Source organism: Falco naumanni, chromosome 6 (assembly GCF_017639655.2).
Source record: "Falco naumanni isolate bFalNau1 chromosome 6, bFalNau1.pat, whole genome shotgun sequence".
Classification (NCBI taxonomy): domain Eukaryota; kingdom Metazoa; phylum Chordata; class Aves; order Falconiformes; family Falconidae; genus Falco; species Falco naumanni.
Window position 1 is genome coordinate 20822000 of NC_054059.1, and position 26202 is coordinate 20848201.

General features: G+C 35.5%; 1 protein-coding gene across 1 annotated transcript in view; it reads left to right on the forward strand.

The window, feature by feature from the left end:
* CSMD1 (CUB and Sushi multiple domains 1) overlaps positions 1-26202 on the forward strand; it is a 1211070-nt gene that overhangs the window by 729507 nt on the left and 455361 nt on the right. The window contains exons 6-7 of the mRNA XM_040599137.1: positions 3799-3911; positions 25128-25205. Coding sequence (XP_040455071.1) covers positions 3799-3911; positions 25128-25205 — 191 coding nt within the window. The remainder of the gene's footprint in view (positions 1-3798; positions 3912-25127; positions 25206-26202) is intronic.

The following is a 26202-nucleotide window of genomic DNA, read 5'->3' on the forward strand; positions in this document are numbered from 1 at the left end:
TTGACTCTGTAGTTTAGACTAATGCCTACAGTGTGCCCAGGATAGATCAGGAGACGCTAATCAGTCATGGGCAGAAGAGTGTCATGATGACGAGAGTGTTTTGACACTGGAACAAGTTACCCACAGAAGCTGTGGATGACCCATCATTGGAAGTGTTCAAGGCCAGGTTGGGTGGGGCTTTGAGCAACCTGATCTAGCTGAAGATGTCCCTGCACACGGCAGGGGGGTTGAGCTAGATGATCTTTAAAGGTTCCTTCCAACCCAAACTATTCTGTGATTCTAAGATTCTATTATTTGTTGTTGCTGCTATAACCTTTAATAGTGTAGAATCTCCAGCAGGTATAGATGTGAAATGCCACTGTTCAATTAACTATTACGGACGTGACTAAACTGCTTGCTTTCCATGAATGCTCAATATCAAAGTTAGCTCATAACAGTAAAGGCTACACTGAATCAGAGGACACAGACTGCATTAACACCAGCACACTGAGAGCATATGGGCACTCTAGTCAGAAATTGTGGTACATGATACACCTTTCAATTGGTAAAGCTCAAAGGAATATTCCTTCTTGTTCTGCAGCCTCAGAAGCAGCACTGTGGTGTTCTTTATGGGACTGGCAGAGATCATTGTCTTTTATTAGTTGAGCAGTAGTGTCCAGCCTCTCTACTGGTGGCCTCAATTAGATGACTTACAAGCCCTTCCCCATGGCATGGAGCTGCATTTTGTATACCAGAAAAATGAATGACCATGTGTTTTAGGACATCTCCCCCACATTCTGCAACTTTTGCTGCAGATATAATATTCCACTTTGTGGGGCTGGAAACAAGCTGTCCTTGATAGTACTGATTCTTACTTTTCTCTGAGGAGCACGCCTGTAATGTTATTAAATATTTTGCTGTGTTTTGACATTTGCTGTGTGATGGACATATTTTATTTGACTCCTTTTCTCTGATAAAAAAGACCTAGAAATAAGTAAGAAAGAAATAAATCAGTTTTTCATACTACCTTCGTTGTGTGAGTTAACAGATCTTCCTGTTGTAGCAGTTCAGGTGGCAATCTGACACTTTCAGCAATAATCATGTCCACCTTTCTCTTTCACACACAGTTACCTGCCTTCCAGAAATTCCAGGTAAATGGTCAATTAACATGTACAGAATAATTTTACATGAACTTTTAGATCTGCCATTAATGGAAACTCTGACATTGTCCATGGGAAGTCCCACCTGCACATGGTGAATGCCACAGAATGAAGTATTTTGTGTTGGGGCACCACCTTTGATGCACACATGGGCCACAGAATTCCAGTCTAATGTCTCATTTGGGATTTGTTGTCATTTCTGAATTTGGGTACTATAGTGAAGAGGTTTTGAAATTTTAACAGAAAAAACTGTGTGTGGTACATTGGTTATAAGCTTGCTTCCTAAACCAGCCTTACAACTAAATTAGCCACTAAGTTATATTTAACTTTTTCACCCTTTTCAATTAAAACACAAACAGCATTGCTGATAAAGAACACATTCCTCTCCAGTACTCAGTAGCATAGGAATCATACAACTAAATTAGAACTCTGTTAAAATAACTTGCTCAAAGTACTCTCTCTCTCAGTGTCCTACTTGTTAACATTATCTTTCATAGTATAATGGGAAGATTTGAGAATGTTTAGCTGTACCTTGTGGAGTTTGCACAGATCTGAAAATATTTGTGTGTATTTGGTCCTGGGAAATATCTGTTTAGTAGAAATTTAACTAATGAAAGACCTGCCTTGAATGTGCTTTTCTAGTTATTTTAATTTACTCTTTTATTAATGTACAATTTAATTCATATAATAATTTAATATTGCAACCAGTTTTGCAAAGTTAGAAATCTGGAGTTCTGGATATAACAAATAGAATATTACTACATGTATATTTCATTTAAAAAAGAAAACCAACCCCCAAATCAGTATTTCTAGGAGATAACTTTGCGTACTTGAACAAATGAGTTATCAGTTCAGTGATAAGAACTGCAGACTATATATAGTAAAAAACTTTACATTTAGCATGTATTGTGTCAATAGCTAATAGCTAATAGAAAATCAAGTTTTTTTGGTATTCCACATGTGGTTTTATTTTTCCTTTTCCTTTTAATTATATCACAGAAGTTTCCACAGGTACATCCAAATTCTACGTAGCTTATTAGCAAATGCCAGCCTTTAGTGAAGAGATATTGAGAATGCCTGATCTAAGTAATTTCTAAAATAAATTATGCTCTAAAATGGCCTAAAGACTGTATGAAAGGGTATATATAGTATAAAAGTCCATTAGAGTGAGATGTCGAAACATATGTAGGGCTGAATATTTTGACCAACACCTGTAAGAACTATTGAAAGCCAGCTGGAACATTTTGAAATGCATAAATCCTCCTTTAAATGATCTATTCTTTCTTTCCATCAAAGCTGTTAAAATAATTTTAAATAGTTTATTTTTTTTGTTCCTTATTTTGTTAACAGCCAGATGAAGAAAATGAGATTATTAATGAGAATGAAATGTCTCTGATGCAGTTTGTATGTCCTAATGAAAAAAAAAATCTATTAAGAATTTCTGTATTTAAGTATGTCAATCTTATTCCATTACAGAAAGAAAGGGCAATCAGCCATGTCTCTAAAGAGACTTTCCAGCATCAGTATTTCCTAACATGATGGGTTTCTTAGTAATCTAGGATATCTGATGAAACTCTGCAATGTAGCATTGCAATAGTGCAATGAAAAAGGCATCTATGTCACTACATGGTTTAATTTCAGAGAGACAAAATCTGATTTCAGTTTTGGGGATTTTTTTAACTCTTGATCATATGTGCTATGTCTACTTTAGTATTGGCAAACCTAACCTCACACAACTTGTATCTTAGCTGAGAATTTCTGATACAGATCATTTTGGGTTTTGTTTCAAATAAAATTTTCGAAAAAGGGAAACATAATTTCTTGTAGCTCTTCAGAGTTATTCAGAAAGAAGGAAAAAAAAAACACAACCCACCTATATCTGAAACTTTGATTGTGGTCATACACACAAGCCATCTAGTAAACTAAGACATGAATTTAGACCATATCAGGTACTTTGTGGCAACCACTTGAGTATGTTCATATTAACAAATGTGGTGCAATGACAGACTATGCTATGACCCAATTTGGTCCAAGATATTAGGAAAGTTTTTGTATTCATACTTTCTCCACAATATGCATAGTTAGTGCAAGCTGGTTAACTTGCATTCAGTTGTGCTTAAAATTCTCCTTTTTATTAAATATGGGTAGAAGTTAATATACACAATCACAGTATTAGTAGGATAGTTATGTACCAATAATTTACCAACCAAGGCTAACGTCAATTAGTGCCCATAACACTTACTTATCCTTTTTAATACCTGAGATTTGGTTTTCTGTGAGGTAACTGACACAGCAGGGAGTCAGGTGATGAAGGTTTGTCATAATTAAATATGCTTGTGTTTTGCTGAATGATTTTACACATGCATACATACAAAACCACATGCACACACACATGCATTCACAAGATTGCTTTTTGTTATTATGAAGAAGTAGTTTAAAGATACAAATTTTGAACATAAAATGGATAGCTGTAATGGGAAACAACCCAAATTTCTCCATAATAGTTACTTAACTAGTAATAAATAAATTCAGATTAGATTACAGTGAATCACTGTTGCCAAATACATTTTAAACAGTACAACAATATTTTTTTTCTTTAAGAAGTGTACACTTGAATTTTTCCACCATTTATATAAGATTATTTTTTTTCATTTTCCAGGTTGACTGGTATGAATCTACCTTCTCCTGTTATCAGCAGTAAGAACTGGTTACGACTCCATTTTACGTCTGACAGCAACCACCGACGAAAGGGATTTAATGCTCAGTTCCAAGGTAGGAAACCTAGAAAAGTGCATCAAAAAAGACCTTTGCCTTTAAGCATTGCTAAAGTGGTGGTAAAATTTGAAATTTATGTTTAAAAACCAAGAATGCAGCAAAAAGCTGACACACTACTAGTGCTTCTACACTAAGTCGCTGTTATCCTTGTTGGGATCAGGTATCTCTAAGGATTTACTTTTGAAAAAAGTATCTGTGCTTCACATTGCAGTTTGCTCTAAGTATGTATTTGCTTGCTTACTTTTTCTATAAGCAATTGTTTTACATTCAGTCTGATCTTTGTTTTAAAACCATGCTTGGAATGCAACTTGCAGAAAGTCAATTCCACACAAAGGCATACCCCTATCTAAACATTGTCATCCTTCATTACTCAAAATCTAACTCGTATCCCGAAGCTGCATTCATCATCTGGAAATGTAACTCATCCTTAGCGTAGCTAAGCCTGTATTTCAGGCTCCTACTTAGATTTACATATACAAATTTAAAAGAAAAGAGGATGTCAGTGATGCTGTCAGTTGTTGCCTATGTTCAACCTAGATTCTCGTTAACATGCAGATTTTTTAGAATGGAACCTTTATTGATTATTGTACTTCATAAATCATTTTCCAAGATCAAAGACACTTTTTATACAGAAGTTATATAGAAAATAGAAGAGATTTTTAATTTATCTGTGCTTTTGAATTCTGTGTTTACATAGGTATTTTAAATCATTTCACTCCACACACCATCACATTATTTATGAGTTTAGACCACCCTTTTTTCCTGAAACTATAATGCCTGTATGATGTTAGAAATTACAAATAAACTGCAATAATTATATGTTTCTGGTGACTGTGACATGAATGTGTAATGGGTGTAAAACAATTTAACATACATAATTCTTTTCTTAAAAAAAAAAACAAAACTGTCAATTTTTGTAAAGAAAGAAATCTGTGAAATTCCATTTTATTTTGGCAACTCAACAGTAATATGTATTCTGTAACCCTTGGCACTTACAACGTATTTTTACAAGGTTTACTGAAGATGCATATATAATACCACTGCTGATGACTATGAATTTAAATGCACTGTTTATGTTAACTCTGTGTCTTAAGCCTATTAACCAGAGATAACAAAAATAATATGGCTTCTCTTGCTGACGCACCAGTAAACTAAGAATCAACAGAATAACAAAGGAAGTTTGGGATAGAGTAACCAACACTGGAAAATTTTGTTCTTTTTCAATATATCTTATCTCTAGCTGAATACTCACCATGGAATTAGAACTTTAGGGAAATATCTGGGGAGATATTATTTCAGAAGTATATCTGTTGCTCTGCATAATACATCATATATTGGGTGTAAGGGTAAACCTGACATCTGTAATACAGCTCGTGAATGACAAGTGGAAGTATCTTATCACAATTCAGATTCTTACAATTATGGAAATTTCTTAATTTAAATCATCGTTTTAAAATACAGGTGTATACAATTTACTGTATTAAATACAAGGTTATGTGAATTACATCGGCCACAGCTATCTATCTTATCAGGGTCAATAGCAGCGTAATAGATTCCTATGTTAGTGATATAAACATTATGAACTGTGTTAAAGCCTAGGAGACAGACTTTCAACACACATAAGATCAAAATCCAGAGTGATATCAAAATATGGTTAATCTAACAGCTTCAGTAATTGCTTTTTATTACACAGCATTAATAATTCTATTACATGTGTATTTGAGAACTAAGCAATAATTTGGGATTTTATTGTAAACGGAAGTAACCATGATATTTACAGCTAGAGAAGCCTACTAGTACCACAAATCACAGAATAGCAGAGGTTGGAAGGGACCTCTGGAGCGCCACTAGTCTAGTGTCCTCCTCAAAGAAGGGTCACCTAAAGCAAGCTGCCCAGGACTATGTCCAGGTGGGTTTTGAGTACCTAGAAAGTCAGAGTCTTCACTACCTTTCTGGGCAACTGTGCCAGTGTTTACCCTCACAGTAAAAAAGCTTTCACTTATTTTTAAGTGGAATTCTGGACGTTGCAATTTGTGCTTATTGCTTCATGTCTTGTCAATGGATATCACCGTGAAGAGTCTTGCTCCATCTTCTTCACACCCTCTCATCTCACAAAGTATTAAGACACACCAATAAGATCCCCTCCCCAGATTTTCTCTTCTCCAGACTAAAATGTCAGGTCTGTCAGCCTCTCCCTTACGTTTTCAGAAGCTTATTTCTGCTAAAATGCAACAACTTCGACAGATATTTCCATCTTAGGTGCCTTTCTTATGTAAAATAATTATGTGAACCTACCATGAAAAAAAAAAAAAAAAAAAAAAGAAAGGAAAAATCGGTGAAATACATGAGCTTGTCTTCTGGGCAACCATTCCCAATACTGTAAACGGACTTTTCCAGAATGCCTACATATAGCTGGAATTGATGCATACTAGAACTATCCTATTTTTGGGACAGTTAAAATAAATAGATAGACTTTCTGAAGTAACCATTGAACACTGACTTTACTAATAGATGAGAACTCACTGCCGATCTGAACAACCCCCAAGAATCTTTTTGATTCTTGTTTTCTCACGGTTGATAGATCTTGGGAAACATCCTTAGGGTATTCAGGACTCTGCTTTCCTACATTACTTAGTCTGCTTTCTTTTGCTTCTTCTTTAGAAGGAACAGTCCCTTAAAATCAGTCTGTGCTGTCTTTTGATTGTTTGCTTGGTTTATTCACAAAGTGATTTTGTGCATGTGTGGTAAAGCTATATGCTGCACAAGAATAATAGTCTCCATTGATTTTGGGAAATTAAGAAATTAGTAATTTTGATTGCAGACCTTAGTTATGGAATGAAAGCAGCCTATTAAACCTTGCCAGATAGTAAGTTATTGTATTCTAGAATCCTTATAGCACAGAGTGTTAATACCTGTCAGATATAAATGTTGTTGACAAAATTACAAGTAGATGTTCCTCAAAAAGTGGTAGCTTGTGCATTTGCAGATTGCATCATAAGGACTGTGGTGGGTTAACCCTGGCTGGACACCAGGTGCCCAACTCACTCCGCGTCAGCTGGATAGGGAAGACAAAATACAATGAAAACCTTATGGGTCGAGATAAGGACACGGAGAGATCACCCACTGATTACCATCACAGGAATAACAGATTTGATTTGGTGAAATTAATTTAATTTATTTCCAATCAAATCAGAGTGGGGCAATGACAAATAAAACCAAATCTTAAAACACTCTTACCCGACACCTCCCTTCTTCCTGAGCTCAACTTCACTCTCAAATTCTCTACTTCTGCCACCTGAGCAGCACAGGGGAATGGGTAAGAGGGGTTGCAGTCAGTTCATCACAGGTTGTTTCTGCTGCTCCTTCCTCCTCACACTCATCCCCTGCTCCAGTGTCGGGTCCCTCCCATGGGACATAGTCCTCCATGAACTTCTTACACATAAGTCCTTCCCATGAGCTGTAGTTCTTTATCAACTGCTCCAGCATGGCTCCCCCACAGGGTCACAGGTCCTGCCAGCAAACATGCCCCAGCGTGGGCTTCTGTCTCAACAGGTCCTGCCAGGAGCCTGCTCCAGCATGGGCTTCCCACTGAGTTACAGACTTCTTTGGGTGCATCCACCTTCCCTGGTGTGGGGTCTTCCACAGGCTGCAGGTGAATATCTACTCCACTGTTAATGTCCATGGGGCACAGCTTGCCTCACCATGGATTTCACCATGGGTTGCAGGGGAAAATCTGTTGCAGCACCTAGAGCACCCCCTCCCCTCTCGGGGTCTGCAGATTTGTTTCTCTCACATATTCTCACTCATCTCTCCTGGCTGCTGTTGCATGGCAGTTTTTTCCATTCATAAATACGTTATCCTAGAGGCGCTACCGCCATCGCTGATGGGCTCAGCCTTGGCCGGTGGCAGGTCTGTCTTGGAGCCAGCTGGCATTGGCTCTATCACACATAGGGAAAGCTAATAGCAGCTTCTCACAGAAACTACCTCTGTAAGCACACACACCCCTGCCCTTTGCCACATAAACCCAAGACACAAATGTATTTTTGTTAATTTGATATTTTTAGTATAAATCTACTTGTTTTGATCCCACATATCTATAGCGGTTTCACTGAGAATTAGGTTAAGAAGGACTGGAATTCCTCAGTCCTGGAAGTCACTACAGGTAATGATCTCTCCTCATGGTGTATCGTACAAGAGTTATGCATTGTTTCCTTTCCCATGCAGATAGCAGCTGCTTCTGGCTCTATCTGGATATATCAGTCTGTATCGTTTAGGCGGATGAAAAATAATTAATATTTGATATGTGCCTCAGACCTCTTATTTCATTAGTAAAAAACCTTCTTTTGAATCTTTTGTATTTTGAAGTTTTAGTAATACTAAATTTAACTGCTTCTATAGTAGCAAAATAATATGAATTATAAAGTTAATGAATTTAAGTTATGAATTGATAAAAGCTAGTGCTATGCAGGTTTAACTCAATTTTGGACAGCTGAAAGATTGATTGAAGCAGATTAATTTGACATTTTTCGCTATTCTGTTCTGGCCTATCTTTACAAGTGAGAGATTTAATCTTGAGACTTTAGTTTTGCTTCCAAAAAGCAGCAGTAGTCAAACTAATTGAAAATTAAATAGTACCTATTGTTACTTACTCTTTTGAGACTCTAAATTCTGCTCTAGTTCAAACAAGTCACTCAGCTCCTACAGAGCAAAAATTGCTTCATTTCTTGAAGTTCATCAGATTTACCTTACAATAATCCCAAATATTATTTAGTAACAATAACATACAGACAATTCCATTGTTATTTAATTTTCTTATCTAGTCATGAGGTTGTGTGAATTAGAAAAAAACTCCAACCAACCTACACCAAAAAAAAAAAAAAAAGAACTTCTGAAAAGAAGCAGTGCACACTCTTCATTTGGGAATTATTGAACCCAGCAGACCTATGCACACAGATGCAGCCAGAAGTCGGAATACAGTGCTGTATTCCCAGCAGGCATACACACATGGAGCACATGTATAACCCATACATGTATGATACTCTGGTTACATCTGGTCATACAGATTAATGCTGACAGACTCACTCAGTACTCGTGAACACAGACAGCACCAACAGCCTCATCCTGTTTTTCCTCTCTGGCTTTCCTCCTTCTATAAAATCTTTTAGTAGGAAATAAATGCATGGACAATGTGGGTCCCTCCAGCAGCAGGGCTGAGACAATCTTCCCAGTAGCTTCCTTGGTTCACAGTCTCCCCAGCTTCTGGCACTAGGGCATATGAGCCTCTGAGGCTGCAGCCCACAGACGTTGCTGGTACTCAGCCCAACATGTGAGCACACACAGGCAAGTGGGTCCGAGTCAACCCCTAGGCCCCATGGTCTTCTAAGCAGTTATCTGGGACCTTTTAGCCCCTCCAGTAGCCACCTCCTCCAGGTGCCTCACCCTCCAAGACATGTGCTTTCCCACTCCTCTAGCTTCCAGGACACTTCACTTACTCACTCAAGCGTTCACATGTTCACTTGCACACCCACACACACTCAAAGTGCCGCACCACAGATATTTAGCCCTTCAGCTCATGGTCTGACTCCAGTTGCTGCACTAAGACTCCCATACACACACATGCACAGAGAGTCCATCACCCAGGAAAAGCATTAGAAATTGAGTTTAACCAGGAAACAGGACAGACCACACTGGTCAGGCACAGGGCATGCTCAGACAAATGACCAGCCCCAGTTTACATGCAATCAGTCCCTTCCATTCCTCTATTCCTGTATTTTTGCATATCTGTTCCTCCCCAAACCACCTGAATCCATCCCATTCCCTGATGTTGGTTCCCCCCATAAATACTCCATAATCAGTCTTGTGCAATCCCAAAATGTTCTTCCCCTGTACCCCACAATGAGCCCTGTACCCCTGAGCAGGGACCTCACTTGGTCTTTGATGTGACTGCAGAGCTCCTGGTGTGGGGTGTCCCCCAGCCCCTGGGGCTGCAGATCACCTGGAACAACCCCAGGGAGGCCATGGTAGAGAATGCATCTCTACCTTGGGTATTAGGGTTTCTCCACTTGCCCAGGACCCTCTGGGTTTCTTCTTTCCAGCTTGTGGAGATGGACCTGTGATGGGTTGATGGCACCTGTGATGGTCCTGGGAGGAGCATGGGATAGGTGGTATCTCTGTCTCCCATCTACCATCATCTCTTGGTGCTCCTTTGTGTGTGCACAGCTGAGCTTTTTATTGCCTAACCAAACATGTCTAGCAATATCGCTGGCATTTCAAAAGTAAGCCAGTATGGGAGCCATCACAACACACATCTTTAAACAATAGCATAAAGACTTATTTTCCTTTTCCTAGTAAGAATTCAGATTATCAGATTTTTCTACAGTTAGCATACAGATACTTTACTTACTCTTTTCATTGCATATAACATGTACATCATGTTTATTATCATCTTAGCATAGCTATATTATTGGTGTTAACCTGGCCTTTTGCAGTCAGACAAAACCAATACTAGCGAACAGCCAATTTAATTTCCTGTTCATTGTTTTCTTTTAGAAGAGGCGAACAGAATTATTAGAAATTATTTCATTAAAATATTGAAACTCCCAATTAGATTAAAACTATGCATAGTTCATTTATTTGTTCATCAAATATTTCAAATATAGATCTTTCTAACGTGCATTTTTGTAGTATTTACTACCCTGATTTTTAACATGGGCAAGGAAATCAGCTCACTAACATAATAAAGTTAAATCAGTGTCTTAGAATTAAATGCTTGAATGCATTACCTAAATACAGTTTTAAAATGCATGGCAAACTGAAGGTATAAGTAAAACAATGTAGTATAAAAAGTATACCTAACTGGTGGTCTTTGAATTTCCCCTTGATTCATATTTATTGTCCCACCTTCCGTCAGGCTAGATAAGAAGGTTAAAGAACATTTAAAAAATCTAAAAATCAATAGGTATAGAGTAAAGAGTTAGGAGTGGGTTTTTTTGTTTTTTGTTGTTGTTTTCCTCCTTTTTTATGCCCCTCTCTTGTTCCTTTGTTTCGTTTTTTGATCTTTTGATGTTGATTTCATCAATAAAAATAGCTTTTTCTCAATTCCTCAGGGAACCTGTGGCATTTTTTTTATACTTTCAGAGTTTCTAGAGAGGAGACCTGGTTAAAATGGCCCAGAAAACCACCAGAACAAATTACAGTACAATTGCATGCTTTGCCTTGTCTGCTTTGTTTGTGTCATATCAGCAACGTTGATGTCATGGAAATCAACACTCCCAATGGATGTAATTGGACTCAGTACTTGTTCTGTCTTGTTCCTCGATGGCATTGCCATAGGGCAAAAAATGCATTCTCTCAATTGTGAAGTTTTTTTTTCTTCATCCCTCTGCCCTCACCTATGCTGATAGACAAAGACTGCACATATTCAGTGAAAGTTGCAGGGTGTATGATTTATCTTATGCCAGTGCTTCACCTCAGAGGTGAAGCATCATTAACAGTCTCACTAGGGGATGAAAACCTAGCTCTTCTCAGCAACAAAACTTACCAATGTACACAGAATGACTTAAAAGGTGTGATTATGTATCCCCTGCTTTTGTGTATTTACAGCCTATGTACTATGCTCATTTAGCTTTCACTTATTTCCAGAACAATAGAAGAAGGTTGTTTTAATATCGTTGGTTTTCAATTTAAGACAGAAACACACAATGCTTTTTTCTCTACTAAAACTAATCTGATTAAGTTAAATATTAATTTCAAAATTCCTAGAAAGAGAATATAATGTTTCCAAAACAAAACTTGGGTTAATGGGTGTGTTTGACTTTTACAGCAAGAATCAGATCTCTGTTGTAGTGTGTTTCAAATTAAGTATGCTATTTCTGACAAGTTATCAGAGAGGTTCATGGAGGAATTAGGTATTTTGACCATTAGGTACCAGAAATTAGGTATTTGCTGTGTTTGAGTACCTTGAATAAATCAGTATTGAACTAACAGATAATTTTGAAGTCAAACAATTATTGTAATACAGGCTGCTGAAATAAATGTGTACTAATGGAAAACCATCAGTGAAATAATGTAAAATCAACTGCTAGGTAAAGTAGTACTTTCCGTGATTTATTTCAGTGAGTTGGCACATTAGTGTATGTCTGTGCTTCCTACACATTCTTAGAAATCATGTTATACATAATTGAAAAGCATTTGTGGTATTTCCTGGATGCATAGTACTTTTAGTCAGGGTTTTTAATTATAAATGTCACTTAGAGTAAATTTAGAAATGAAAATTTGTAAAAGCAATCAATAAAATAAAAAAGGCAGAATAAACTTATTTTCTAGCTCGTAAGTGATGCTGTACTTTCCAGTTAATTATTACTGAGGCAATAATTTGTGTTTTGTTAAATTTTATTATCATGAAACTAATCCAGTTGATATAAAAACATCAACAAGTAGACATTACACCATCTTTCTTGACTGTTTATTTCTGTGGTTAACATGGCCACTGTTAAATATATAGTTCTGTCTTCCCTATTTTTTTAGTCTGGTTTGATCTTTCTGTGACCAGTAGGGGTGTTATGTTTTCCCTCAACAGAGTAAAAAGCCTTTTGTTAACCTTATAATTCCCCTTTCTGAAGCACCAAGTCACCTCAGTCTCCTTCATAAGCTGAGAAGGTTGAGCTATTTAAATCTCTCCTTCAGAAATAATTTTCACAAGTTACAGCATTTTTATTGTCAGTTGGTGCTATTTGGAACTTACAGTGACTACTTAAATTATTTTATGTATCTTAAAATATTGAACTAACTGTATCTACAACTAAAACTAAATTTAACTTTTTAACCCATGTGTTTGTTTTTTTCCTACTGTGATATATAAAAAAAATAATCATGAACACTCAGGAAATTAATTAGCTAAATAATGTAAAATTATATTACATACCTTAAGGCATAAATAATTTTTCTTGACCATGTTAGTACACCTGTCATGGTTGCTTTAAGTAGACTATGCTTGTTCATTTATCTTTTTTTCTTCCTTTGTCTTTTGTTCTTTTACTTTCTGCTTCTTCCTCAATTTGATACTGTAATAGCAGTTTCCCCACATCTTATCCATACAGTCATTATAGTGTCAGAAAGACATTTATTTTGATATTTGAGTAAGTGTATGAAATTATTTCCCAGATCTTTTTTTTTTAATATAATTGTTTTACATTTCAAGGACACATACTCAGCTATGTGGTGAAATCTGTACAAGTAAACTATGAGATAAGTTCTCAGAAAATGTTTGTTTGTGAGGTAGGCAGGAATAAATTTTTCTTCTATTAAAAGCGAGATTATTTTTGTCTAAGCTTTATATGTGACTGTTGATTGTGAATAGCTCCCTTTTTTAAAATTAACTGAAACCATTATTTTCCAGTCTGATTTTCAGTCTGTCTAAAACGTGAGTCCTATTGGCATCTGAGAATATGAAATACCTTACACCATTAATCAATGGCCTAAATTTTCTCATTTATACATTTGATGAAAAAAGATAATTTTAATCCAATAAAAACTATAATAATGAAATGAATATTTGAAATTTTATCTTCCTATGCATTTATTATATATTTAGCCTTTCTGGAAAAAGCTTTGATTTTTTTTAAATGTATACTTTTGTCCATTTATTGAAATTATGAGATATCCTTTATTAGCTTAATAGTAGTCTATACCATGTGATTAAAGAAAGAGCAGGTGAAAACATTCAGACTATTTCATGTGAATGTGGCAAATACATCCTCTTAAGAGTTAGCAGCTTAAAATAGCTGTTCCTGTAATGTCTGTTTAAAATTCATAATCAAAGTAATTTGGCATATATATTGAGTTCAGCGCATCCTTAAGATAAAACTGTCTCTGTTCTGCCATGTTATAAAGGCAACATGCATTCCTAAGAGAGATTACCCATCTTGTTTGTTTTGGTGTCCAAAAATATTTCATTTTCTAAAAATGTAAAGCAAAGGCCAAAAGCTGACTTAAGAGTAACAAAAAGAAAATATATGTACCTAAATGAACTACACTTACCAAGAACACAGGAGAATTAGAACCTAGGATAAAACTCTGTCATCAAGACTCTCAGTCCAGTTTAGGTATAATTTCTCAGTGCCAATGGACTGAGGAGTCTAACAAAAAAATCAGATAACATACAGATTTTTCGTTAAAAAAGGGCATTCCATTGAAAAATCTTACTATCAAGCCACCAACAGGAGCATATTATTATGAATCCTTAATTTCTGAAGCATTTTCAGAAGAAACAAGAAAGAGCTTATTAAAGGTGGAAGCTTGTACTTCTAATCAGGTTGCTACAGGTAATATTTCTTTCTTGGGTGTCTAGTAAAGTTTCTGTGTAGCTAATAATTCTCAGGCATAGATGCTTCAAGTCAGCACTAAGCAGATACTGATTCCAAATGCAAAACATGCATTGGGAAAATTATGAAGAAACTGTAGTTTTCATTAATCTTTAAACCAGCTAGTAGCAATCTAGAAGGAAGAGCAGAATGTGGACCTCTTTACAAAAAGAGTATATACAACAGTGATGGAGATATGCAGGTTTCAAGGAAATGTGCATAACCTACATGCAATCACAAAATCAGTTATACTCATTTTTTTATAGTCAGCACAGATTGAAAGCATTCACATGATCAGTTTTCACATGGGAAGAAAATAAAGACACCAAATAGTGGGGTAGTATTTGTCAGTATTACCATACGTGGTTTCTTCATTATGTACCATTCGAAGAAGAGCCCATTCAGGTTCAGCTGTGATGGACCAAGTCAAATGATCAGTCTAAGAGCTGTGTTTTAGAAATGTTTTCAGTCCAAACTACAGGATTCAGTTCTCTACAAACCTGAAAAAAAGGTAAAAATGATCAAACACTGACTTCAGAATAGGATTGTCTGATGAACATTTTGATCGTCCCACAAAGTGGCACTATGGAGATGTTAATGGAGAAGAACCATAAATCAGCTTTTGACACTGTAGTTGAAAGACAATAGTTAAAGTGGCATTTAAGCAAGGAACTGATTTTTTAATTTTATGATTTATTTTGAGTTTACATTTTATGATTTATTTTTTTAAAGACAGTCCTTACATACTACTACTCAATGTGTTCTGTGATAGTGTATGCTCATAGTGCAAACTGTGTTGATACTATTTTCCAGAACTGTGGAGGGCATCTGCAGGCATTGAAGAGTTGATGGCTGCTGTACTTGTTTTACTATGATATATCACAAATTAATAGCACAAAGGAGCTAAGGCACTCCATCAGGGCATGGGGCCAGCTAAATGACATGCAGAAGGTTAATGGAAAGCAAATGGCTATGCTTCTTTTAAAACCTGCAGATCCTGCGTCAGTTCATACACATAGAATTAGAAAGATTCCTGCAAAAATCTATTGTGACACCAATTTATCTTGGGGCTGTACCATTTGTTCACTAGTACTGCATGCAGAGATTTCCAGCACAGGGAGCAGGTGGAAGGTCTGATAATGACAGGCAGTACTTTTCTGGATTGATGGAAGAAGGAAGCCAGCTCATCATAAACCTACAGCTTTTACAGGTAGCTGTACAGTAGAAACATCTATGCTTGCTGTGAAGCTCTCTGGAGTTATAATACTGATTAGTATGGAAGATTTTTAAAGCTCTTAGTGAGAGAAACAACTGGGATAGTGTATTAGTCAGAATACTCTGGAGGCAGGAATACAGAAACAGCAGAGGGTACGATTATTCCAGTGAGTTGGTTTAAACCAGAGATCCTATGGAAAATTGTGAACTGAATATGCAGAAATGAAGTAGCAGGCAGTTAAGAAGCAAAGCTTGCAAGGATCCTCCTAGGTTACTGAGTCTTGGCCTTTGCTTTATCAAAGAATTTATTATAGAATTCTGTTCATAAACTAAAGTGAGTTGTAAGATTTAGAATGATTGTGTTTTCTTATTCTCATGAATACTACACTTTCAGAAAGAATTCACGGTACAGCAGGGCATAGTGAAGCAGAAGTAAACAGAGAGATAGATAATGATCTGGTCACACATGTCTTTTGAGTGATAAGAAAGAAATGTGTGATCTATAAGCAGAATCCAGAGAGAATACCAATGCTGGCAAGTGTGGAATTGTAGATCATTTCTTCCAGTGACAAAATATGGTAGTACTGTCGTAATTGAGTATTTGGAGGAGAACCCAGAAAAACTGGGGCACTAGGGCAAAGCAATCCGGGTACTGAACTGGACTTTACAATTCTAATTAAGAAAATACTTTGTTTGAAAATAGGAGTACTTAACGTCCAGAAAATCAGAGGATTGAAATTAAAGCAAAAATAATATTGATTAATTCTGCACTGTAGTGAGATAATTTTGCTAATTTCCTTCAACAATAATCCTATAAATGTTATGGCAAATACTTCACTGTTTCTTACTGAACTGCAAAATATATAAAACTAAGTGTCAATATTTGTAGTAGATATTTCTCTTCCACTCTCTCAACATACAAAATACTGACAATATTGGTTTTTTTCCTGTACTGTAGCAAAACCAGAAAACTATTCAAATACATTCCTAATAGCGACACTTGGTTTAAGGCTGGACAAAAAAGGCCTGGCTTGTGATTACCAGGTACTGGGCCATATGATGTTCCTCTTCACCTTCAAATAGCTGTACTTGTGAAAAATCTGCAGTGAAAGGCAGCCAAGAGCTGAACTCAGCAGAGCAGCAGCAGAAGCAGCTTGAGGAAGTACCAGGAGATGATGTCAGAATATTTTAGCTTTGAGTGGTAGCCAGTATTTGAAGCCTCGTAGAATATTCCATGCAGGAAGAAAAACTGACATGATACTCATGCATGTGGGTAATTGGGGAAAAAAAAAAATGTCATCCAGGGTGTACATGAGGACTGTTATAAAGAATGTTCTAGGAACAAACAGGAAATGTTAGTTTCCTTGTTACGGACTCACATAAGGCTATTCTTAAGTATAACTATATTACATTTAAAAGACAGTAAATTTGATTAAGCATAATACTATGTTAACTGAACCATGCAACCATGGTTCTGGTATCTTATCTGGCTTTGATATGATTTGTCTAATGCATACCATTTACCTGTTTGCACATATGCAGTTAAATGCAGGTATAATCAATTTTATATGCTGGAAATCCTAGAAAAAACCCACCAAGGTCTTAGCCACTCTCAGTCAAATGACTTCTGTTTATGGTTTACTATTATGAAATACTAGAAAACAGGTTGAAAAAGGATCTTGTTAAATTAACTCTATATCAAAGAGAAACCAAGTATTTGACGGTTGTTTTCAGATCTTAATTTAACATGTTCTTTAAAAGTTTTAATGGCTAAAATTCCACAGCTTCACTGGGTAGTGTATTCCAGGTCTTCATCACACTTACATTTAAAAAACTTTTTTCCCATGTAACCAAAGTATCCTTTGCTGTAGATAAAGACTGTAAGTTGTTGTTCTAGGCCAAAATTACACAACTAGAGAATAATACTACAAATTCTTTGTGCCAGACTAACTGCTGCCTTGCCTTTGTACAGCTTTTCAATCGCAGCTCATTGATGATTAGTCAAGCAATACTAAAAAAAAGCCACCTTTTACTCAAAATTCATAGATACTCTGAAAAGATATGACAAATAGATATAGAATTTTTATATTGAAACACAGATAATTTTAAATTCAATCATAAATTACAAATTCTCTACAAAACCTTGTGTATCTGATAGGAGGAATCCAATTCAAAACGAACAAAAACCTATATATATAAAAAAAAAAATCACAGTGGGAGGAGCTGGGTCTGAAAGGTGACTGCCTTCTACCTTAGTATCAGAGAATGATAATAAGCTCATCAAGGAAGTCAACAACCTAAGTGGCTTTTACATTTTTTAGAGAAATGTCTTTGGATAATTTCAGTTGGCTGGTTGGTTTTTTTCTAATTAGTTTTACATTTGAGTGGTAATTTATGGATGTGTAGAAAGTACATGTAAATATTTATTATATTTTTCTTTACTTTTTTTTTTTCCTTAGGTTTAGGCATCTGTTTAATCGTCATTTAGTATTTTCTTTGAGTTAGCACAAGGTTTGATGATAATGGGAAAAAAAAAAAAGGCATTTTAAGGAAGTTTTCCCTTATAATCCCAGCAGGCAACATTCTCTGAGAAAAATGAAACTCTCACCTACATCTTAGAGAACACAGAGCTGCCAACACTCTGTAGGACCTCTCTCAGTGTATTTTCAGAATTATTTGCTCCATGGAATACAAGAACATAATAATCCTCAGTAAGAAATACTTAATAATATATTAATAGATTAATAGATTTCACAGAAAATTTTATTTCTTCCCTTCAAATTATATTTGACAAACAAATATGTTAACAAGATTTTTACTACCTTGCAAAATCCTCTTGTTTATAATCAGTGGTTCATTCAAAAGCACCTTCCAGTGTAGGAGACCAACTGTAAATACACTGAATTTTCTTGAGAATTTTTTCAGTTGTTAGTGTAGACTTCAGATAGGCTGTCAATGTTTTCAAGGTGCAGGTAATTATTTTTTTTTTAAAAAAAGTCTGTCTTGTCTTCTTCAAGTCAAACAAAAAGCAAGATGAACCATCTTTGCTCCAAAAAGTTTGTGTAATGTTTAAACTGTGTAATTAAATGAAAGAATTAAAATGAAAGAGTCATCAGAGATCAAATTTTAAATTCCCAAGTTTACTTTTGCAAGGGTATTAATTCTACCAGTGTCAAAAAATTATATACAGTTCTTTTGCTTAATAGTTTTAAATTTTGCAGGTACTGCTTCCAGAACTGCTTATATACACAAAGACTGATTTTCTATTACTTTGTATGGTTATTTTCACCTGTGAAATAGATATATTTAAAAATATAAATGTGCAGAGAGATTTTGAAATACTAACTGCTTCATGCTTTTATTTTTTCATGTGTAATTGTTAAAAACACTGTTTAAAACTATCATGAAGAAGCAAACCTTCAGGTTTTACTTTCTTGAGCAATTTGGAGTACACCCAAGGTTTGAAGGGCGGTTTTCAAAGAATCATCCTGGGAAACGCAACTGTGGAAAATAAAACTCATTTAAAAACATTAATTTCTATATTAATTGTAGGAAACCATCCCTGCTGTAATGAGCTGCTGTGTATAATATGCTTTTACAATAGTAACAGCAGTAGAGCAATTCTTTTGAGTTACTCTTAGAAATGAATGTAAACATAATAAAATGGAGAAATTTTTCTTCCAAACTATAGAAAAGTAGGAATGTAGGGAAGGGTTAGTATACTGAAGTACCTCATGGCTCCAGAAAATAAAGCTGATACTACCAATGACTATTTTCACATACAAAAATAAGAAATGCAAGAATTTTTCAACATTCATAAGGTACACTTAAGGTGCATTATTTCTAAAAATGCACACTAGAATTGTATGACATTTACAAACTTTATATTTCCAATTTCTGTGAGACAGAGATGAAGAAAATAATGACTGTACATATTTGGGTGAGAGTCACCCTTAATGAAAATATGCAGATTAATAGATTTTTAAAGTCAGAAAGACATCGCAGTTCATTTTGAACATGAGCAATGCTTCTCTAGATCTCCCCCCTAATGATAAAAGTTCTAGTTCTTTCAATCTCATTGTAGTATAGGATTCACTGAAACAGTATGTAGAAAAAACTGTAATTTTCTCCTTTTTTGCAGTGTTTCTGATATACCATTATATAGATGAGTATAAAAGGGGAAAAAAAAAATCACTAAGGCGTCTCTTTGCAGATTATTAATTTTTAAAGATCAAATATTCAGTTGGTATTCTTTCAGCTAAAAAATTATAATGCTTACAATGTGCCATATAGTAATTTGTTTTTAAAAAAAACCCAAAATGTTAAATTATAGATGGTTTTAGTTAACAGTAATCTTTCATAACAAATTTGGATTAGGCGAACAAACATTGTGTGGAAAACATCTATTACACCAGATATGCACAGGTATTCTGTATCAGAATTTGACAACCATAACCGAATAATTTCAGTGCGGTGGGAATAGCTCAAAACATTTTAGAAATCTTAGAACAAAACTGTAATCTTACTAAATGATAAACAGAACCTTACACTACTCCGATTCAAATTAAGAAATCTAACAAAGCTAATATGAAATCTATTTTTTATGTGAGTTTAATTTCAATTTAAAATGAGTGTCATATGACCCTGATGTTTCATAGGAGACCTAAAAATCAGAAATACCCAGTCTGCATGGAGCTGGGGATTGTCTGTCTATCCAGGCTGATAGCTTGCAGAAGTTTGAAGCTGTGCTAAGAGGTTAGTACTACCATGGTAAGCACATGGTATGTCTTAAGTGTAAAGGCAGCATGAAAGTTCAGCCCCAAGAGTTCTCCAGCTATCATCCACAGACGTTGTCCAGAGACGATTTCAAGCTGTAATACTCATGTTCTGTAGGAAGTCCTGAAGCTTCTGCCCAGAAAGTTAGTACTTATCATGGCCCCAAACAACTATCCTTTCTATAAAAACATGAAAAAAACATTCCAAGAGAAGGTCACCTTGCATGTACGATAGAAGCATATTAACTATTATTGTAATAATGTCTAAAGGTATCATAGTGCAGGTCATAATCTGCTGAAGTAATGTGAGGAGGGGAGAGTCATTTTCCTTTGTAGCAAAGAGATGAGAGTGAACTGCTGAATAAATTTTGGCCTCTTTCTTTTCCCACAAGGACAGACTTAGGGAAGTGTAAGAACAGTCAGGAGCATTCAAAAAGGGATCTACCTAACTCCATGCATGTTTCCGGCCATGGCTGAAGCAGATTTGCAGACTTCTTGCAACCATGTTTGCTTGTGTCTTTTGGCAAAGAATTTCACATCTCTATTAATTCTTGTATGAAAAAGCACTGCCTTTTATTCGTTTGAAGCCTTACTTTTGTAAACTGCAATTGTTGGACTTTGTCTTTTCATTACCTGGTCAACAAGTCATGAAAGGTCTTTTTCATTTTTTATTTTGATACACACTGCAGTCTTTTGATTAATACTGCAGTCTGTGTGTAACTTCTCACTGAAATTTATCTGAGCTTAGTTATTTGTGAACATTTTGCTTAAACTCATTATCAGAACTTTCTCAACAGTGTTAGCTCTCACTTACCCAAACATATACAAATGTTTTAAATATGAAATGTTCTGCTTGTTTTAGTCTCTCCTCTTCATTTAAGTGAAGACGGACAATTTACCAGTTATACCATATACTTCAAATGTCTTGGGCAAGGAAAATGCATAGGAAAATTTGATTTCTAGGACAACCTTGTCAATGGCAGAATGACAGAAGGTCTCGGATGTTTCAAACCACTTTTATTCAGTACATAGGTTATCATTAAAGTAATTAATAACAGTTTTAAAACACATACTAATTCTTTGGAAATACTTTTTGATGAACAACAAATCTGAATCACAGAATAGTCAGGGTTGGAAGGGACCTTTGGAGATCATCTAGTCCAACCTCCTGATAAAGCAGGTTCTCCTAAAACGGGTTGCACAGAGTCACGTCCAGGTAGGCTTTGAATATCTCCAGAGAAGACTCCATGGCCTCTCTGGGCAGCCTGTGCCAGTGCTCTGTCACTCTCAAAATAAGTAAGTTCTTCCTCATATTCAGGTTGAACTTCTTGTGTTGCAGTTTGTGCCCATTGACCCCTTGTCCTGTTGCTGGGCACCACTGAAAAAAGACTGGACCCATTCTCTTGACACTCGCCCTTAAGATATTTGTAGACATTAATAAGATCCCCTCTTATATATAGTGTATGTATATACTATTTATATATATAAACACACAAAAATTTCTCTGATTGAAGCAATAGTTTTATAAATCCTCAAAAGACATGAGGACTGTCCTTCTAATGTCTCATTGCTGCTTTTTTTTGTTACTTTCCTGATTTTTACCAACAGTTGAAATTTTACTTGTTGGTTCATCCTGGGCAACTGGCTCTAGGTGACCTTGCTTTGTCAAGGGGGTTGTGAAACAGATCCCTTACAACCCCAACCATTCTATGATTGTGTGATTCTGATCCTTTCTAGAAATGGTATTTTTGCTACATTGTCATATTCTTTTCTGCAAGGTAATTGTTCTTGGGGTAAAAGAACAATTACACAAAATACACAACATGTATTTTTTCACTCAGGTTCCAAAAAACTAGAAACTAACAGCCTCACAGAAATCAGAATAGATTTGAATGGAGGTTTACAACTTGAAAATTCTACTTTAAATGTCATGATCCATTCAAATAATGCCAAGCATATATTCTTATCATGGTAAAGTTTCATTTAGCTCTAGCAAAAGTTTAAAGAATACCACTGATGCTTTCCAGTAGGCTGGTAAGATTTTCTTGGACTTCCAGTGCTCAGCTCTTGCCCTCATCCCAGAATGGGTATCTCATCTTCAAAAGAGTCTTGAAGCTATGATTAAGAGACAAGGTGAAGGGAATTAGTTCAGTTAGCTTAACTGAATGTTTAAGTAGTCAGTAGAAAAGTATGCAAATTTTTAAAAGTAATCACTTGAAAGGTGAAAAGTGCTGTTCATATGTGACATTATGATTGTAAACCCATTCCTCTTTTTGTGCTATTAAATAGCAAATAATCTTTGAAATCAGGAAAACCTATTTAATGAAAGAGTAATCATGAAGTAGAAAAGAAGTATCTCAGAAAAGGTATTCAAATGTATTTAAATGGTTCTAAAAAGTGCAATTAAGTATATTTATTTTATCTTACAGAAGGAGTTGAACTGGTTCACTCAAACCACAGCGTTCACTGGTCTCTATTTCTCTTTCAGAGTTTGAAGAGTTTATGTTTTAAAGACTATAGTTGCTTAATTCTTTTTCAAAAATATGATAAAATACTATGCAGGCCACATGCAAAAACTAACACAACACACAAGTACAATAGATGCAGAACTTTGATATTTATGTCTCGAACAGTCCCATTTAACCTTGTGAATCCCTGTAGCTCACAGAGACCAACATTTGGCTGGTAAAGTTCTCAAGACATAAAAGCACATGTCAGCTAGTGTAACTGTCTGAAATGTAGGGATCTATCTTGAGCAAGTGGAATATGTTTCTTTTATATTTTACGGAGATGAAGAGGAATCTCCAGAGGATGATTCATTGTGCCTATCTGAGAAGGGGATGAATTGCCCCGGGAAGGTACCAATTTCTCTTCATAAAACATACATTTTAGATGACTGATCATAAGTATTGTGAATCCCCTGTCTAATGCTCTTTCAGAGAAATACAGAACGTCTTTTTCTTGACATGTGAAAAAACTCCAGGGATGGGAACTGTGGGACCTGTTTCAGTGCTTGACTGTCCTAATAGTGAAAAAATTTTCATATATCAAGTCAGAACATCTCTTTTTTTCATTTTTTGTTATTGTCAGTATTCAAATTAAGCTGGTGGGTATCATTTTTCCCCATTCCCAAGAAGTGTGCATTAAGGATGTCTAACAAATACCTTCAAGAATGAATGCTCACAAGGAATTTGAGTGATGATTGCCACTTTCACCCTAAAATAGGGTCATAGGACAAAGAGAAGAAGGAGAGTACAGACTTTTCTCTGTCTGCTATATAATAACTCAATGTTTTTGCCACTCATCAGTGAATGTTAACAAAGTGGGTTTTGAATCCTCAAAGAACTACTCACATGTTTTACATGACACAGATATTAATAAATTGTGAAATTTTTGCTGGCAGAGGGACCACAACTCCAGACAATATCCCAGATATTAATTATAAGAGTTGTGCTGTTCATTTCACATTAAATACGGAGTATTTTTATTAGACTGGTTATGCAGCCTAAGGAAACAGAACAGAAGGTGATATTTGATGGAAATTTTAATACCTAAATCTAGAAAGTAATCCTAAGGAAAACATATCCATGAGGTCTGCCCTTTCAGAAGCCCTTGGGGATATTAGCCTTATTGTCTACATTGATGTCTCTGTATAATGTATTAGTTTATATGATTTATATATTTATATACTATGAGGTACAAATTACTGCCATTTTAAAAATTCTTCAGTTTATTTTTTGTTTCTATTTGTATCTAGGATAAAAGGCTGCATTTTAAGACTATTAATCATTGCAAGCTCTAGGACAAAAAAAGTACTATGAAACAGGAAAGGATTACTGCTTTTTATATTTTTTTTGTTACTGACATACATCATGATGTTGTTGTTAGCATTCTGATACACAAAATCATTCACTAGCTATTTCACTATTGTTTTTGAGTTTTGCACAATAGTTTTGAATTCTACAGGCTTGTTTCACAATTATTTTCTAGATCTGAATTTATTTTCCATTAAACAAGATGTTTCCAAGCCACAGAGCTAACTGATTTGTTGTGAATGTGTCCTATATTTTTACCCTTTTCTCCTTCCATTACAATTAAAATTCTACCCCACTAGTATCTTCTCATGTCTCTTCTAACTTTGCTCGTGATCCCTCCTATGGTGCCCTAACTACTTACTAGGTATAGACTGGGAGTTTCAACTGGCTAAACAGAGAAAACACATATTAAACCTCTGCTGCATCTGTTCTCTCTCACAAAAATTTGTCCCTTTGAGAGCTCTTCCTCTCTTTCTCTTTCTAATTCAGTTGAAAATGCTCTGTAGATTCAAAAGGGGTTACTTAGGTGAACCAAAGCATTTAACATACTGTGATACTAACCTTCATCTCCTTAGGAAACTGAACTAAAAACATGTCTACTACGGAAGAGTGAATCAAATAAAAGCAGATATGAATATTGCATTTAAGCTTGTGCTTCTCAGATACGTGTAGATAATGTACTGTACATTTTATGTGAGAACAGTTTTAAAGCCATTTAAGATTTTGCCATATGCAGTGGCAAACACAGGAAACCCATAAATGTAATTAGGAAAGATTTTTCTTTTATTTGACTCTAAAGAAACTTGTTTTCAAAATATTACAAAACCTGTTAATGTTTGTTTAAAAAGGATACCTGAAACATGATAAATGGTTGTATCTTTGTTAAAATGTATTTGGATTATCACAGAAACTGCAGTTATTTCAATCTGCTTGTAATATTCCTGTGTAGCTTTGAATTATAATAATGTATGATTTGGCTGCTATATATCCTTTCTATAAGGTTTAATAATGAATTCTCTTCTTTTTTCTTTTTGCTTGTTTTCCCAGTGAAAAAAGCAATTGAACTGAAATCAAGAGGAGTCAAGATGTTGCCCAGCAAAGACAGTAACCACAAGAATTCTGTCTGTAAGTTGTTCATACCATTATCTTTCATGATTACATATATCTTCTGCAGTCCTATTAAATATGCAAATCAAAGAAGGAGATATTGGGGAGCTATGATCATGAAATTATTATTACACTTTCAATTGTCACTGAATTAGAACTCTGTTGGTAATACTGAGGGTGTGGAAAGCAAAATCTGGTGTTGTAATGTCTGATAAATATAAGTATGTATAAAAAAACCCCAAACATTTTAGGTATCAGGATATTTTTATATATCGGTATATTTAGAATTCAATGATGCAAGGCAAGTTGACAAATCCAGGCAGAACAGTGACGTATAAACTTCATCAGTTCAGTACTGGGGACAGTGAAGGTATCAGCATTTTCTGGATCCATGTTTATACTATTTGGTCTTTTTTCTTCCCCTCAGTTGATATCACAGTTCTAATTCTTCCCCCTCCCTGCCACACTATGTCCTGGTGACTGCCTTTTTCCACTCCTGTTATATAGCACAGCAGGGGTTAAGAACTTTAATTCCCAGCTTTTCAAGAAGATGGAGACCACAGTGTCACACTCCCTTCAGTGCATGCTTAGTTCACTCTGGAATTACACCTGTTTAGTCCCTCTACACTTTTTCCTCCATATATAGTGTAAGGGTAAAATCAAGATGATGCCTGTGGGACTATAAAGCTGTTATTTTCTTTGAGCATCACTTTCCTTGCACAACTGGCAATGTGAGTACTATCCTATGCTGAGAGCTCTTTACCAGGCTAGTCTTGAAACAAGAAAAATTAGAAGATAATTTTATATTTTGGAGAGCAGAGAGTCCCTTAGGCCAAAAAAAAAAAAGCCAGAGGGTAGGCCAGTGTTGACCACAACTCATTAAAAGTGCTTGTATCAATCCTAACATGTATTTGAATAAATTACTTCTTCATGTAATAACACAGAATTCAGTGGAGTGACACCTGGCCTGTGCTTGCCTCATACTGTGCTATTCTGCAAGTACAGAGAGAATGAG